General features: G+C 43.0%; 1 protein-coding gene across 1 annotated transcript in view; it reads right to left on the bottom strand.

The window, feature by feature from the left end:
* Positions 1-475: 475 nt before the first annotated feature.
* The window catches only part of SNRPB2 (small nuclear ribonucleoprotein polypeptide B2), a 536,801-nt gene continuing 518,719 nt past the window's right edge, over positions 476-18,557 (bottom strand). Inside the window, exon 7 of the mRNA XM_044056063.1 lies at positions 476-889. Within this exon, the coding sequence (XP_043911998.1) occupies positions 730-889 (160 nt within the window). The 3' untranslated portion in view covers positions 476-729. The remainder of the gene's footprint in view (positions 890-18,557) is intronic.

The raw sequence follows: 18,557 nt of genomic DNA, 5'->3' as shown, positions 1-18,557 counted from the left end.
CAAGGTCTTTAATATAGCATACTGCAAAAAGTCACACATTTTCATGTGAATAAATTACTTACAAACAGAATGTAGACTGTATTAGAAATTAGAATATCATTGCGTTGTAGACTATCAGAAATACAAATATCCTGCTTTCAATATGCTGAATATTAAAAAGGAACAATACAATATTGTCCCATTTATAAAAAATTAATACTCTGTCCAGTTTTTCCTTAGCATACATACCCTGATAAAAGCATAACTCAAAAAAACAAAACATGACACACAAAATTTGCAAAATATTTTGAACAATGCTTCTATTTTCATGTTTGAATTGCTCAGTTGTGTGTTTAACACTTTTTAAGACAGGTGCCTGCAATTTAGTGTCATATAATGAAAAGGAAGAAAAAAAGATCTCCACTTACTTTTATCAGACCGAATTCTTCAATCTTATCTTGGTAAGTCAAGGAGTGCAAAAAAAAAACACAAAATGCATACTTTATATTTATTTATTTTTACAAAAAAGTCAACATTCTGATAAAATTTCAGTAACTTAATACTATCATCTGTTCAGTACAGATACTGGTGTTTGTTATGGTCTTATTTGAAAGCAAAGTTATACCATCTTCAGATGTCCAGAATGCAAACACCTCTTGTAACTTCTGCATGTTACCAGTGGATTGCAGGTAATGTCTTGTGGAAACCATATAATAAGTTCTCTACAAAATCCAGCTGAAGAATCCAGTTTTATTTTTTAGCATAAGTGATTTTCATGGCATGGGCTGGTGTAATTCGGAATCCCTGAAGAGCATCACGTGCCACTCCTGACTGGGCTTCACTGTCAAACTCCACAAATGCAATGTCATGTCGACCAGGGATCAACCGTACTTCTTTGAAGCCAGGGAACCTGGATAAAAAAAATAGATAAAAATCAGCAGTGCTTAAGTTAAATAAGATTATTACAAGCAGTCTTACTATTGAACAGCTGAAATAAGTTTGAATTTTGGCGATCACTTGATAATCTCAGACATGTCAGTAAGAGTCCAGAATACTGAGACTAAATCAGAGTTAGTATGGAATAAAGTCCAGATTGTTCATTGGAGTATTCCCTTTCCTCAGAGGTACGGCAATAACTGCATTAGGAGATGGAAAAGTGCTTGCCTCCCCCCTACAAAAACAACTTTAAAGGAGAACAGTGATGTTTGAAATGCGCTGTTCTCCAGTATTTTCATAGTCTTTCTTTTTCCCTTCAACTCTTGGGCTTCTGCTTATGAGTTTCAGAATTAAAAGAAGGCGCCTCTAACTTCAAATATCAATTTAAAAAGTAAGACAGCTTTCACTTTTTGATACATGAAAAAGGCCTTCCCTATGTGTTATCATTCTTGTCATGAAAAGTGCCTCACTCAATTTTCAGATTCCAATAAAAATGAAAAAAAAAAAATCTACCACAATGACACATTCTGAACACAAATTTCCAGATAAAGCAACATGTTTGGGGCTGATAATGTTAGCCTTCAATGTCCATGCAACAGGACCAACGCAGAGATGAGATCCTGACACTCTCCTTCCTACAAAGTACAGTTTTGTACCTACCATAAATGTAGATGTCCGATAGATATGCAACTGCAGTCATAACATATGGGTTGTCCTGCCTCAGGCAGCCCTCGGTCGGCCGAATTCCAAAGTCTGGGTCCGGCGTCGGCTGGTGTCGCCTCCTCTCCGACGTCAACGGCTGGAGTATAAAGGCATTGGCCGACGCCATCTTCTTCAGTGTTTCTTGCCCCAGATGCCAGGTGCCCTCCTAGGAAGGCTAAATTTGGTAAATGGATAAAATAATCCAAAACATGCACAACAGTAATAAACAGCTACACCATAGGAGATACCCCCAGCTGAAGGGAAGAGGGGTAGGGACCCAAAAAGAAGAATACAGAGGGGTAGGAGGGTGGGAAAATCCGACTGCAGTTGCATATCTATCGGACATCTACATTTATGGTAGGTACAAAACTGTACTATGTCCTTCAAGAATGCAACTGCAGTCATAACATATGGGTTGAGTACCATAGCCAAGCTGGGGGTGGATGGACCTAAGATAAGGATGGTGTAGCTAAAATCCCCTGTAGGACTGCCGAAGCAAAGCCTGCTCGGGATCTGGAGTATAAGGGCAGGTTGTAGTGCTTGGTAAATGTATGCACGGAGCTCCATGTAGCAGCTTCTAAAATGTCCTTTGTTGCCACTCCTCTTAGGAAAGCTGTGGAAGTGGCTATAGCTCTGGTAGAGTGTGGCCTGATATTGGCTGGCACACCTTTTCCATGGAAAGAGTAGCAGAATCTGATGCAATGTCCAATCCATTTTGAAACTGTTTGCTTGGAGATTGCTTTTCCTTGTACTCCAGCAGCATAGGCTACAAACAGCTGATCAGACCTTCTGGTGGCCTTAGTTCTGTCCAAGTAGTAGCGTAATTGTCTGTGTATGTCCAAAGTATGCAGTAGTTTTTCTCTCTTATTTTGAGGATTGGGGAAGAATGCAGGTAGATGAATAGCTTGATTTAGAGACACCCTGGAAATTACTTTTGGCATGAATGTAGGATTGGTTCTTAGAGAGACTCTGTCTTGATGAAAATGAGGAAGGGGGCACTGCCATTAGTGCCTGTATCTCGAAACCCTTCTTGCAGAGGTGACTGCCAATAAGAAGGCCGTCTTCCATGACAGAAATTGCATTTCTGAGGTTGCTGCTGGCTCAAATGGAGGAAGAGTTAGTTTTTCCAACATGTAGTTGAGGTCCCATGCAGGTACTGGCTGTTTTCTGGGAGGTTTGATATTCTTTATCCCTCTTAGAAACTGTCTTAGCAGAGGATCTTGAAAACACTGGAGGGTCACAGCTGTATTTTGCTGAGATTGCTGAGGCATGAATCTTTATTGAGGAGTATGAGAGTCCAGTATGAAATAGTTCTGCCAAGTATTCTAATATTTGAGGTATACTCAGTAATGCTGTGTCCTGACCCTGCTGGCATTCCAGATACTGAATCTCTTCCACTTGGCTGAATAGGTTTTTCTGGTGGAAGGTCTGCGTGCTTCCAGCAAGATCTCTTGAACAGATTTGGAAAGAGAGTTTGGTGTTGAAGTCATGGTAGCCTCCAGGCTGTCAGATGCAATGTTTTCAGGTCTTGATGTACAGTCCTGTAATTGTGTTGAGTTAGGAGCAGGGGCCATAGGGTCAGAGGCCATGGCTTGGTCCGAGTTATGGTCAATAGCAATGGGTACCAGTGTTGCCTCGGCCAGTCTGGAGCTATCAAGATGCCTGTTGGTTGTTCTGCTTTGATCTTCAGTATCACCTTGGTCAGCAGAGGCAGGGGAGGGAATGCATAAATTTTTAGAGAATTCCAGCTGAAGGAGAGAGCATCCGTTTTCCAAGCTAGAGGGTGGCGAGTCCTTGTGCAGAACTTTTCCAGGTGATGATTTAAGTGGGAAGCAAAAAGATCTACGTCCGGTCTTCCCCATGTCCTTGCCAGTTGAGAGAAAATGTGAGGGTGCAGCATCCATTCGTGTGGATCCATGAAATCTCAGCTCAGATTATCCGCCAGTACATTGTCCTTGCCTAGTACAAACTGGGATTGTAAATGTATCCTCAGGCTCAGGGATTTTTCCCAGAGAAGCATTGTTAGTCTGCAGAGGGGGTAAGAATGAGTGCCTCCCTGCTTGTTTATGTACCACATGACAGTAGTGTTGTCTGTCCTTATTAGCAAATGTCCCTGTTTTAGTGTTTTTTCAAAAGTCTCGATGGCATGTATCACTGCCAACATCTCCTTTTGGTTTATGTGCAGATGTCTTTCCTTTGGCGTCCAAAGACCTTGAATGCATCTGCCCTCCATGTGCGCCCCCCATCCATGGTCTGAGGCGTCTGTTGTTATCATTTGGTCTGCTTGAGGTCTGTTGAAAGGCATGCCATCGTTTAGTTGACTGGCTTGAGCCCACCATAGAAATTCCTTCTGCAGACATGGAATAAGTGGGATAATGTCCTCTAGGCTGTTGTTGTGTTGAGACCATAAGTTTTTAGATACCATTGCAGCTTTCTCATATGAAGTCTTGCCAAAGGTATCAGAAGGATGCAAGATGCCATGAAACCCAGGGCCTGCAGGATTTTCCTTGCAGTCAGCTGGGAAAGCTTTGCTAGGCCTTTGAAGTACTTTGGTAAATGCTGCTGTTTTTCCTCTGTGAGGTAGGCCATTTGTTTTTCCGTGTCCAGTTTGGCTCCTAGGAATATAATTTGTTGGGATGGTAGTAAGTTTGACTTCTGAATGTTGACTGTGTATCCCAAGGCCTGCAGTAGGTGCATGACATAGTCCAAATTCCCTTTTAAGGTTTGTTTGTTGTCTACTTGTATGAGACAGTCGTCCAAGTAGGGATATATGTGAATCCCCTGCAGTCTGCAGTGTGCCACTACTGATGCCAGGCATTTCGTGAACACTCTGGGCGCAGTAGATAAGCCAAACGGTAATGCTGAGAATTGATAATGCTCTGTCCCTGCAAGAAATCTGAGGTATCTTCTGCAGCTTTGTCTGACTGGGACATGCAGGTATGCCTCCTTGAGGTCCAGAGTGACCAGCCAAGACCCCTTGCCCAACATGGGAAGAAGTTGCTGCAACGTCAGCATTTTGAACTTTGGCACAATGAGGAAAGTGTTTAGAGTTGACAAGTCCAGTATGGGTCTCCACTTGCTTTCTTTTCTTGGAACAAGGAACAATCTTGAATAAAATCCCTGGCCTTGTTCCTGAGGAGGAACCCTTTCTATTGCTTTTATACTTAATAGCTTGGAAACTTGGGTGAGTGCCTCTGCCCTTTGATGATGTGGCAGGTTTGGCATGCCTTGTTTTATTGGTAATGTGGAAGTGGAATCTGTAACCTTTGTCTATCAAATCCAGAATCCAATTGTCCTTGGTTAAGATATGCCAGTTTTGTGAGAATAAGGCTAATTTTCCGCCCAAAGGTGCTTTTCTTTGAACCTTTGTAGGCGATGAAAGTCAAGTCATTGTGATTGTCCTTGTGGTGCAGCTGAATTGTCTGCGCCACTTCTTTGATTTGGAGGTTGCCATTGGCGTCCCCTGTAAGATCCTCGGTATTGCCCTCTACCTCGGGCACGTCTGCTTTTTCCCCTTTGAAACTTATCAGAGCCAGGGAAGGACCAATTCTTGGAGGGCCAGTTTCTGCTGAATCTGGGTGGCTGAACCTGAAGGAAATCCTTGACTGTCTGTACTGACTTTGCTTTTTCCTCTACGGATTTCAATACATCTTGTGCAGTAGCACCAAAAAGCTTTTGTTTTTCCAAAGGTGCCTCCAGTAACTTTACTTTAACATGGTCAGGCAAAGACTGATCCTTCAACCAAGCATATCTACGTATTACAGCCCCAGTCATAGCTGCCCTACATGAAGCTTCCAGTGCATCATAACCACACTGCAGAAAATGGCTATTAACCTGCTGAGTGTTATGAATATGATCCTGCAGTGCCTTTTTATCAATAGGCTCAGGAGAGGCTAACTTTTTCTGTAAATCATCCTGGAGAAAATCTTGGTACTAAAACATGTGAAAAAGGCAGTTAAGAGACCTCATGGCTAAGGTAGAATAGGTATATACTTTTTTACCCCATCTCTCCAGGGACCTTGCTTCTCTGTCAGCTGGCAGTGGGTTCTTGGCAGAGGAGGAAGCCACTCCCTTGGGGCCCTGTGAAATAGTTTCTAGGTCCACAGAGTGAGCCTTAAAAAGGTGCTTGAGAGTGTCAGGGACCCTGTAATATCTGTCCGGCTTGACAGGAGCAGGAGGAAGAGAATCAGGGTTGGCACTGGAGTTAGAGTAAACATCATCCAAAACATCCATAACTCGAGGGATAGACAAGGGTCTGTGCTGGGGAAGCTTGAGGAAAGTACGAAGCCTTTTCCTGGAGTCAGAGAATTCCTGACCCTGCCATTGAAAATGTTCCCTCATGGAATGCAGGACTTCACCAAAAGAGAAATCCTCTGGAGGGGAGGCAGACGGAATTGATTCCTCAGCATCAGAGTCCTCGTAGGCCTGGAAGGGTTCTTCTTGGGCAATCAGAATGCTCAGAACCCCCAGAGGCTTCATCCGAGGAGAGGTCATCCGCCTGCTCAGTTCTAGGCCTTTTTTCTGCAGGTGGCTGAGAACCCCTATCCGGATGAGGCTGAGACCCCCTGATAAGGGAAATAAGATCTGCAGCCAGAGACATGATCTGCTTATCAGATGAAGGGGCCTGGGCATGTTTAGGATGGGCCTTGGCCTGACTGGCGGCCTTAGCACGTGCAAAGGCCTTGATGGACATGGAAACAGGAGACCTAGCAGCCCCACGTGCAGGCGTTACCTTGTCCACAGGAATGGAGTCGGGTAGATCCAGAACTTGGTTTCGGAGGAAAATCCACAACCGTACCGGAGAGATCTCCGAGACCGAAGGTCGTTAACGCTGTGTCGTCGGCCTGGAGCGGTTGATTTACCACTTCGAGGGACCGGCGCTAGCAGAGGATTTGGGAGTAGCATCGGTAGTGGACGCAGGCCGAGGATGTCGGTCCCGATCCTTGCGTTTTTTAGCAGATTGGGTTGTCGGTAGATCCGACGGCATGATATACGCAAAGGATTCACCGAAAAAGTCCTCGCCGAATTCTGCCCGGCGCCTGAGAGTGCGCTTATTAAAGCAAGCACAGGCTGAGACGTCGTGGTCTGGGCCCAGGCAAGGAAGGCAGAGAGAATGGAAGTCCTTATGAGGTATTTGTTTACCACAAGACAAACAATTATTAACTTTCTCAATTTGTTCTGACATCGGCTGAGGCAAGAATAAATGTTCCCCAACGGGGTACTTAGCTTTTAGATGACTTCGGCACTGAAAATACAGGAGCTGACCGACCGGCACTTGCGAACTGCTTCTGCTTCGGGCACCGCGTGCCACTATTACGAAGACAAAAAGCACAATATTGAGTTGAGTTGTGCAAAAGCCATTTCTTGTAACATGCAATTAACAGAACCTCCCACAGCAGATATAATAATCAGGAAAGCCCCACGTTACAGGTCTGCATCTTCTGTGCCATTACAGACTGACTTAAATATACCAAACACACTGTAGTGTGTTGACAGACAAAAAGGAAGGAAAGTTTTGCTTCTTTTCTTCTTTGTGGATAAATTGTCCATAATAGAGTTGTAGCCTGATATAAAGCAACGCACATCAAAATGTATCCAGGTTATTTCAGGTGTGTACTCTAAGGTGATGTGTGTACTGTGGTCTCACCCATGAAACATTTGTGTTTAACTGGCTGCAGGTTTGTGTTCATTAAGCAAAAATTAACAGAGAAAGTAGTCAAGCGACTAATGAAAAAAGCAAGTAACAGGACTAAAGGCTGATGAAACCTCAGGACCACATGACAATCGGAAACTGACAAGTTGATCAACAGCAACATAAAGAAAAAAAGATGGCTAGATGGGCAAAATCAGTTTTTCATCTTTAAATACAAACTAACATCAGGAATTATGGCTTATATGAAATATAGTACAACTTTCAAATTTGCATACTTAAGCTAATAAAGTTTTTACTTCATATGAAAATGTCACATGAATGTGATGTGCATGCAGCTCAAGGGTCTTTGCATAAGACATGGTCTCAAGGATTTACTGGTGTAAGCAGCATGTGCAAGTGTGATGTCAAGTGATAAAGGAGACAGAAAATATTAGTAGTGCACAAGTTATAGAAAAGAGCAGGTAGTAAACTGCCTAAAAGTGGAATCATTTGCAGTGGGACATAACCACAGAAAGTCAGCTAAAGAACTGCATTTGTTGGCAGCACACACTAAGCAGATTACTGAGGCAAAATGTGGATCTCTGTGTATAGCACAGTACTCCTTTAGTTATTTCAAGGTCTATGTCTGAGCAGTTGAAGTTAAAGAAAAATTTATGCTTTGTGCAACTGCTGGCAGTGAAGCAGAATTTTTTATTTGTAACATGTCCTCTTAAGCAGTCCTAGGATATGAGAGGTCCCTCAAAAATGCAGATGAGTGCCTCCTATTTGCTGTTATTTCAGATAAGTATGGTTTCCTCACAGATGCAATGCAACAACTTCAGGAACAAGTGCAAAACATTTTACAGTGGAATTGTCTCACGCATGGCAGCTGATGGGGTTACTCTTGTACTTAATTTACAAAATTGGAAGTCTAGAATCCCACTGAAGAATTTTTAGTTTAATACAGCATGTTATTTTTAAATGTACACAGGAGAAACCTGGATGCAACACTTGTTCACAGTTACAGTCATACCTTGTGAAACAAATGTGAGCTGGCAGATGGATACTTGAGAAGATCACAGTAACGTACGTGAGTGTGTGTGTGTATATATATATATATATATATATATATATATATATATATATATATATATATATATATGCTTCCAGGATCGAATGTTCACATAGCTATAAAGTACAGTTTTGTACCTACCATAAATGTAGATGTTCGAGTGTTCACCCTGCTGCAGTCATCACACTTGGGTTGTCCTGTCAACAGGCGGTCCCGCAGTCGGCCGGAATTCCAAAGTCTTGGTCCGGCGTCGGTTGCTGTCGCCTCTTCCCTGACATCAGTGCGCCAGGGGTATATATAATGCAACCGACGCCATTTTCTTCAGTTTTTCTTGCCCCAGATGTCAGGTGCCCCCAAAAAGGTGGTCAGGAATTAGTTCCAAAAGGAGTAACCACTGCACAAACACAAAATCCCTTCAGCTATAAGCAAATACATCAGTAAGGCATAGAAGAGATTTAGCCAGTAGATCAGATGGGATGGAAGGGGGGTAACCTCGACTGCAGCAGGGTGAACACTCGAACATCTACATTTATGGTAGGTACAAAACTGTACTATGTTCATCGTGTTACCCTGCTGCAGTCATCACACTTGGGTTGAATCCCAAAGCTAAGGTAGGGGGGAGGTATCATAGAGGGTTAGTGGAGGCTATAAGGCCCTGCAGAACTGCAGTGGCGAAGCCTGCCCTGGACTTTGAGTAAAGAGGTAAGTGATAGTGTTTGGTAAAGGTGTGTACAGAACTCCAAGTAGCAGCTACTAAAATTTCCTTGGTTGGAACCCCCCTGAGAAAGGCTGTAGAGATAGCTGTTGCCCTGGTAGAATGGGATCTAATGGTAGCAGGAACTGGTATCCCATGATGGGTATAGCAGTAACGTATGCAATGACCTATCCATTTAGAAATGGTTTGCTTTGATATAGCCTTCCCTTGAGAAGCTGTAGCATAGGATACAAAGAGCTGGTCAGATTTTCTGAAAGCCTTAGTTTTGTCCAAATAGTAACAAAGCTGCCTGTGAATGTCCAAGGAATGCAGGAGTCTCTCACCTTTGTTCTGTGGATTGGGGAAGAAGGTGGGTAAGTGGATGGTTTGCTTTAAAGCTACACTGGAAACCACCTTACGCATAAAGGAAGGATTAGTTTGTAGAGAAACTCTGTCTTGATGAAAAATGAGGAAAGGTTCCACTGCCATTAGTGCCTGTAGCTCTGAGACTCTTCTAGCTGAAGTTATTGCTAGGAGCAGGGCAGTCTTCCATGACAGGAACTGAAGATCTGCAGAGAAAGCTGGTTCAAAGGGAGGTAGCGTTAGTTTTTCCAGAACAAAATTGAGGTCCCATGTTGGTGTAGGAGCTCTCCTGGGTGGTCTTATGTTCTTTGCCCCTCTGAGGAACTACCTTAGAAGAGGATTTTAATTGAGGAAAATCCTTTGTGCAACATCTCAGTTAAATACTGTAGAATGTGAGACATGTGAGGCTGAAATGTGTCCTGGCCTTTAGCTTGGTTCCAGGCACAAAACCTTTTCCATTTGTCCGAATAAGCCTTCCTGGTGCTTGGCCTCGTGGCTTCCAGAACAACATCCAGAACTGCTTGTGGAAGAGGAGCTGGTTGGATGTTTAGATGATTTGCCATGCAGCCAGGTTTAAAGTGTTGAGCTGAGTGTGAAGAATATGATTGCTTTGTTGTGTGAGAAAATGGGGGATTTGAGGCAATATCCATGGTGGGCTGTGGGCCATATTTTTCAATAGCGGATACCAGTGCTGACGTGGCCAGTCTGGGGCTATGAGAATCAGTCGTGGTCTCTCCTTTTTGACTTTCAAAAGAACCTTTGTGAGGAGAGGCAATGGAGGGAAGGCATATACTGTCAGGTTTTTCCAAATGAAAGAGAGAGCGTCCACTTTCCAAGCTTGATGGTGAAATGTCCTTGTACAAAATTTTGATAGTTTTGAGGACTGGCAAACAGGTCTATGTCTGGAAGGCCCCATTTTTGAGTTATCATTGCAAATATTTGTGGATTTAGTTTCCACTTGTGGGGAATCCTTGATGTTTCTGCTGAGGTCGTCTGCCAATGTGTTCTTCTGTCCTGGCAGGAATTGAACTTGTAACTGGACTTGGTAGACCAGAGCAGTGTTCCATAAGGTCATTGTTTGCCTGCATAGAGGGTAAGAATGTGTACCCCCTTGTTTATGTACCACATTACTGTGGTGTTGTCCGTCTTTATTGCAAGTTGTCCTGGATGTAATAGATCCTTGAAGGCTGTCAGAGCTTTCTGTACAGCTAGCATCTCTTTTTGATTTATGTGCAGATTTCTTTGATCTGCAGTCCATAGGCCTTGAATGCATTGTCCTGCCATGTGTGCCCCCCCAGGCGTAGTCTGAAGCGTCTGTTGTGATAGTTTGCCTGGCTAGGGGCAAGGTGAAAGGCTGACCCTTGTTGCCTGTGACCACTACAGAAATTCCTGTTGTAGGCAGGGAATGAGAGCTATCATTGTGTCCAAGCTGTAGCTGTGTTGAGACCATACGCTTTTTAGGTACCACTATAATTTCCTCATATGCAGTTTTGCAAATGGTATTATTAGTATGCAAGATGCCATGAAGCCCAAAGCCTGCAGAATTTTTCTTGCAGTTAATTGGGTCTTTGTTGCCATTGTCTTGAAATATTGAGTCAGTTGTAGTTGCTTGTCTGGCGTAAGATAAGCCTTCTGGGCCGTTGTATTCAAGCTGGCACCCAGGAATGTCATTTGTTGTGAGGGTACTAGTTTTGACTTCTTTTCGTTTACTGTGTACCCCAGGCAGTTTAGTAGCTGCTTTACAAAGGCCAGATGATGTAAGAAAATGTCTTTGCTTTCTGCTTGGATGAGGCAGTCGTCCAGGTATGGATATATCTGAATTCCTCTTTGTCTGCAGTATGCAATTACTGGTGCCAGGCATTTTGTGAAAACTCTGGGCGCAGTAGATATGCCAAAGGGCAGTGCAGAGAATTGGTAATGGGTTGAACCTGCAATGAAATGGAGGTATCTTCTGCAACTTTGTCTGATAGGGACATGCAGGTATGCCTCCTTGAGGTCCAACGTTACAAGCCATGCTTCCTTGCCCAACATGGGAAGTAGCTGCTGTAGTGTTAGCATCTTGAATTTGGGTACTTGTAAGTAAGTGTTTAGAATTGAAAGGTCCAGAATTGATCTCCAGGCATTGTCCTTTCTGGGCACTAGAAAGAGTCTTGAGTAAAATCCTTGGCCTTGCTCTCGAGTAGGTACCAGTTGAATGGCTCTCATGTCCATGAGAGCTGTAATTCGCTTTTGTGCCTCTGCCCATTGATTTTGTGTCAGGTTTGGCATTCCTCTTTTCATTGGCAAGGTGTGAAAGTGGAATCTGTATCCTCATAAAATTATGTCTAGGACCCATTTGTGACAATGTGCCAGTTGTCTGCAAAAAGTGCAAGTTTTCCCCCCAAGGGGCCTGCCAAGAGAGTATTGCTTGGATGGATGAGGTGCAAGTCATTGAGTTTGCCTTCTGATGGTTTGAGACCTGTCCTCTCCCTTCTGTGTTGTAGAGCCCCACTGGCGAGGTTTATATTGGGCTTGTGGTTGTCCTCTGCCCCTTGGGCATCTGTATTTACCCCTCTGTGGTCTGTCAGTGGCTGGAAAGGACCAATTTTTTGTTGGCCAGTTTCTGCTGAAGCGAGGGGGTTGTACTTGTAGGAAATCTTTGACTGTCTGCATAGATTTTGCCTCATCTTCCATTTTCTTTAAAACTTCTTCTGCTTTAACTCCAAAAAGAACATCCTGCTGTAAGCGAGCATCCAGTAGTTTTGCTTTAACATGATCAGGCAGAGTTTGTTCTTTTAACCAAGCATGCCTACGTATAACAGACCCAGTGACAGCTGCTCTGCAGGAGGCCTCCAAAGAATCAAACCCACATTGTAAGGTATGTTTGCCCACCTGCTCAGTGGCGTGCAACAGATCCTGTACTTCTTTCAATTCAGATTGCTGAGGGAGAGAGGTTATTCTTTGCTTTAACTGAGAGATTAGAAATTGCTGATACTTAAGCATGTGAAATTGACAATTCAGTGCCCTCATAGCTAGTGTAGATGAGGTGTAAACCTTTTTCCCCCACCTGTCTAGTGCTCTGGAATTCCTCTCTGAAGGTACTGGGTTTTTAGCCATAGAAGCCTTAACCCCCTTGGGACCCTGCGAGATAGTCTCTGGGTCAGCTACAGGGCTTTTGTAAAGAAATTTGTGGGAATCAGGCACTCTATAGTATCTGTCGGGCTTAGCCGGAGCAGGAGGTAGAGAGTCTGGGTTGAAACTGGATTCTAAATAGACATCATCCACAATGTCCAAAACTGGCGGGATGGCAAATGGTCTGTGTTGGGGGAGTAAAAGAAACTCTCTGAGCCTTTTCTTTGAGTCAGAGTAGTCCTGACCTTCCCAGTGAAAATGTTCCCTCATAGTGTGTAAAGTTTCCCCAAAGGAGTAGTCTTCAGGAGGAGACGCTGAGGGAATAGAGTTCTCAGCATCAGAATCTTCATAAGGAGAGATGGAGTAGTCTTGGTCCTCAGAGGAGTCTGAAGAAATGGACATTTGCTCACAGGATGCATAATCTTCCTCCTGTCTAAGCCTTTTGTCAGGAGGAAGCTGGGAATCCCTGATTAAGGAAATCAAATCTTCAGCCATTTTGAACATCTGTTTCTTAGGCATGGGGCCTTGAACAGGAGACTGAAGTGCAGTCCTTTTAGGTTTAGAAGGGGTCTTCGACTTGGAAAACATTTTAATGGTGAGTGTCGTCGGTCTGAGAACGCCTTCAGAAGCCGATGGCGTTTCTGTAGCACCAACGTCTTTTGTAGCAAAGTCACCGGAAGGGCCTGAAGTAAAAGGCTGCGTCGACCTGGTACATTCCGTCAAAATTTCCGTAGCGGTCTCAGGTTCCAGACCTGTGGCAGTCAGGGGCTGCGTTGGAGCCTCACTGAGGACCGGAGAACCGAGACCGGATCGGCCGAGGCCACGGAATCTGGCTTAGGTCTGGGCTGTCTGTCCTTATCCCTGCGTTTTTTGTGCATGCCGGTAGTCGGCTGCTCCGACGGCATGGTGTAGTTGAATTTCCTACCGAAGTAGTGTCGTGCAAAATCAAAGCGCCTTTTAACAGTACGCTTATTAAACCTAGCACAAAACCAACAAGTAGTGACGTTGTGGTCTGGGCCTAGGCAAGGTATGCAATAAGAATGAAAATCCTTATGAGGTATTTGCTTCCCGCAAGAAATACAATTGTTAACTTTTTCTCACATCGGTCTGAGGCAAGAAAAGTTTCCCCAATGGGGTACTTAGCTTTATAGAAGACTTCGGTCTGAAATTTGAATTCGAAAATCTCAAGAGTCGGCCGACTGGCACTTGCGAACTGCTTCTGCTTTGGGCACCGCGCGGCAAGAAAGACTGAAGAAAATGGCGTTGGTTGCATTATATATACCCCTGGCGCACTGACGTCAGGGAAGAGGTGACAGCAACTGACACCGGACCAAGACTTTGGAATCCCGGCCGACTGCGGGACCACCTGACGACAGGATAACCCAAGTGTGATGACTGCAGCAGGGTAACACGTTGAATATCAAACAATGTACAAGTTTAGAAATGTACTTGGTTTTCTATCCCCCAAGCACAACTTCATATGCATTTTCAGACTAGTATCAAGTGACTAACTGCAATTCTAAGTTTAACTGCAGATTTAAACAGAAGACTAATATTAATGTTCTTTGTATGATAGCAACTGAATTAATTCATGTTAAGTACTGAACTGTACAGGTAATTCAACATGTTCTTAGAATACAAAGAAATGATGGTCTTAGCTGTTCAAATGAAATAAACGACACAGTGACTCATTGTGCAAATGAGCATCTGGAGTTTTACTTTGTGCCATCTGTACAAATCTTATAAGGTAGACAGTTTCTTCAAACTGCATAGGTTCTCTATGCGAGGTTAGAGCAGACACTGAAAAGTTTGATTATCTTTATTAAAGCCTGCATTTCACTGTCATAATTAAAGAGGAGGAGTGAATGGGGGGAGGGGGGAGGAGGGACAATGGTAATACCTGAAAAAATCTTGTAAGAAAATAATTCAGATGCAGAACTGATGATGTGTTGGGTAAAAAGAACTATGCCTGGTGTGAGATAAAGTCATGGACTTGAAGAGAGAAAATAAAAGTACATTAAGTACTGTAAGCAAGTGGACTGGGTTTGACATGCATGAAATGTCTGCAAAGTGTAATTTATAGTTGTCTGCTCTGATGTCTAATTTAGAGCAAACACTGTACACGGAGATTTGCATTTTGAGCAGTCAAAACTGGTGGACCTCCATGGAGAAAGTGAGGGTACTTAGAATGGGCAGGCAAAAATGGGATACAGTTTATGTATTGCATGAAACTAATTATTTGGAATGGTAAAGGACTGACAACCCCAGCTAAGAAAACAGAGCAACAACATAAATGAAATTATCATGACCTTGGAATGTGGCACTACAGAAGACACACTTTGATGAAACTGAACATAAAACACTGAAGAGTAAATGGATGAGGACGGCAGCATAATCTGTTTAGGAGGTAATGCACATGGGAGTAGTTCTCCTTTAATCAAAGTATGTATCCCCTTACAACAGAAGGTGCACTGATCTATAACAGATTCATAGGGTGGTACTAGGCTATCAGTCCTAGGGCCTACACAAGCCTAGCCATAACAATTTTCTACCTATTTCTTCCCACACTATTTACTTCCCTGGACCCCTGTCTAGCAAGGCGACTAACGTGATTCCCTGGGTGAATTTCCTTTTTCCCATCCAATCGTCAAGGTCCCTTTTGAAGTGGGCCAAAGAGGCACTCTGCTTGACATGTATGAGCAGTCTATTCCAGAGTCTGGGGAGTTTCTGGGTCAGGAACCTATCCCTCCAGTATGTTTTGTTTATTGTGATGACAAGGTTTAGATTTAGATCCCTGGAGCATGTGGCTATGATGGATTGGGATTTTTTTAAATTTAGCATGTCCAACAGCTCTGGATGGCCTTGTATGTTAAGTAGAGAGCACCTCTGAGTAGACTATATGCGACAAGAGTATAGCTGGAGTTTTTTAAGGCGGTCAGCATAAGGCATCTGCTTTAGGCCTGTGATTCTTTTAGTGAGGTATTTCTGTGGCCTTTCAAGTTGTTGCAGATGTCTTGAGAGGTACATACCAAATGGGGGGTTGTATTCTATAATGGGTCTAATGAGGGATGAGTACAGTGGGACAATGACCTCCTTTTTCCTGGATGAAAAGCCCTTAGTGAGGAGGTGTGCCACATAGAAGGATTGCCTGACTGTTGTAGCGATGCGGTTATTGAAGGTGAGACCACTGTCCACCTGTGTCCCTAAGTCTCTTATCACACTTTCGGTGTTTAGTGTACTGCCGCTTATGTGGTAATTTATGGATACATGTTTTTCCCCATAGGGGATGACTATACATTTCTTGGCACGGTGGTTATTATGAGGGGGGTCAAGGGGTTCCTCGGAAAAAGTCAGCATTGATATATCTGACAAAACTAGAGCAGGACAGGGCATTAATATTTATGGACTATATGATTTCAAACAAAGTACAACTAGTACAGTGCCAAATTATGAACCAATACGAAGACTGAAACAAAAGTAAGGGATCCTGTGGAAGCTTCCGATATCAAATATCTGGGTGATAGTCTGGGAAAGTCGATACAAGAAAACACAAAAAAGCCAGCAAGATAGTTCCACCATTTAATAAGAGGCAAAAAAGCGGACAAACATGTTCAAATTCAAAAACTCATACTAGTTTCGGCACCAGCCTTCATCAGTGAGTGAAAATAGTTTGTGAATCCATTACCAACGTCAGTTTAAATACTGTGATCAGCCAATAGAAAAAGGACATTCACATATGGCTCCTGAGTCTGATTTAAAGCCACATGACACTATTGATTCGAATATATATTACAATACACAAGAAATGCAGACAATAGATCATGCTTATTAAAAAATAGCCTGAAACCAGTTCTGACATACTGTTTGTCAACATAATGGTAATATAATCTTATATTAGTTGTGAAGATAAGTGACTAAATGCCACATTTTGAACTGATGTGTCATTAATATTGATGTAAATTATAAATGGTCATTGAGACCAGGAGGAAAGAGGGCTCCTAAATGTGTAATCCAGTATCTTTCTTTGTGGCTTAAAATACCTTGCCATCCTGTTTGGTTTTGCCTATTACCTGTAATTTTGTCTATGATGGTAAACATAAACTGGGCACTGGGATGTTTGACTGTATGTAAGTATAGTGCATTGGATGTCTTGTGATTGCGAATATCGCTACGATGTTCCCCAATTCTAATGCGTAGTGAACGTGAAGTCTTACCAACATAGAACGACTTGCATTGGCATGTAGCCAAATATATAACCCAGCTAGTGGAACAATTGCCAAAAACCTTAATATCATACACTTTACTAGTGTTGGAGCTCGTAAATTGTTTAAGCTGGTTGACTTGAGCACAAGATACACAGTGTCCACATCTAAATGTTCCCAGTAACTCATCCCCCATTATAGTAAGTTGTTTGTATTTAGCTGCCCCACTTTCTTTATGTTTATAGTGGGAAAACAGGGTGCCCAACGTTTTGCCACGTCTAAATGAGAATGAGCACTGATTGTCTAAAATCCCCCTCAAAAAATCATTTGCTAATAAGATGTTCCAATTTTGGTTAACCGCTTGCCTAACTGTTTGATGATTTTTGCCTAGTGTGGTAATCAGTCTAATTTTAGAGCTATTAGTATTTTGGCACTTATCCCTGTATTCCAACAATGTCTTTCTTTCCTGGTTGTCCGAATAGGTCCTGGCTAATTCAATGTCAGAAGTACAATAGCCCCGGTCCAAGAATCTTGTTTGTAAATCGGCTTTGGCTGCTGTGTAATCCTGTGAACAGGAATTAATTCTCCGAATTCTCAGATATTGAGATTTAGGGATGTTCCGGATGGTGTGACGTGGATGCATGCTGTTAGCATGTAACAAGGTGTTAAACTGGGTATATTTCCGATAAATTTTGGTATTAAGTGTGTTGTCACTGTTGTATATACAGTGACATCCAAAAATGTTATGATCTCCTGTGAAATGTGATGGAAAATTGATCCCCAAATATTGTTATTCAAATGTTCCAGAAACTCCTGAAGATAGTCAGTATCCGCGCCACACCATCCAACAATCATCTAAATATCTCCTCCATATGTCTATTTCCACCAGGTATAAATTGTGTAAAGGATTGTAAATCAGGCATTCCTCAAGGTAGGCCATGAAAGATCATAGATGGGGCGAAAGAAGCCCCATCGCCGTACCTTGTAGTTGCCAGTAACAATCACCCTGGAAATAGAACACATTTTGGTCAAAACATGTTCTGTTAGACAAATAAGCAAAGTATTGAAACCGGAGAATACAATTCGCTTTAGCAAGCCAATATTCAACAGCCTGAAGCCCAGCCCAATGCGGAATACTGGTGTAGAGATTTTACATCCAAGCACACATTATCCAATGGGGCTCTAATTGGCAGTCCTCGATAATTTGCAAAATTGTGGTGTCCTGAATTCTTGCTCTAACCAGGGCAATAGTGGTTTGAGAAATTGGGTGAAAAAGCAGACAATGGTTCTGTAAGGGAACCATGACCAGAGACTATAGGCCTGCCTGGTGGATGTGTAAGGGATTTATGTATTTTTGGTAGTAAATACAAAATTTGTCTATCTGGTTCCCTGACCTGTAAATGTTGAACAGTTTTGGGCGTGATTATACCCTCCTCCAATGCAGATTGTAAAAACAAATCAATCTCTTTTTTGAATTGCATAGTTGGATCGATCTCCATTTTCATGTGATGATTCATAGGGTGGTACTAGGCTATCAGTCCTAGGGCCTACACAAGCCTAGCCATAACAATTCTCTACCTATTTCTTCCCACACTATTTACTTCCCTGGACCCCTGTCTAGCAAGGCGACTAACGTGATTCCCGGGGTGAATTTCCTTTTTCCCATCCAATCATCAAGGTCCCTTTTGAAGTGGGCCAAAGAGGCGCTCTGCTTGACATGTATGAGCAGTCTATTCCAGAGTCTGGGGAGTCTCTGGGACAGGAACCTATCCCTCCAGTATGTATTGTTTATTGTGATGACAAGGTTTATATTTAGATCCCTGGAGCATGTGGCTCTGAGGGATTGGGATTTTTTTAAATTTAGCA

Source organism: Protopterus annectens, chromosome 1.part2, assembly GCF_019279795.1.
Source record: "Protopterus annectens isolate FY-2018-M chromosome 1.part2, PAN1.0, whole genome shotgun sequence".
In the NCBI taxonomy this organism is placed as follows: Eukaryota; Metazoa; Chordata; order Ceratodontiformes; family Protopteridae; genus Protopterus; species Protopterus annectens.
Note: the sequence above shows the minus strand (reverse complement) of the source record. Positions and strands in the feature narration are given on the sequence as shown.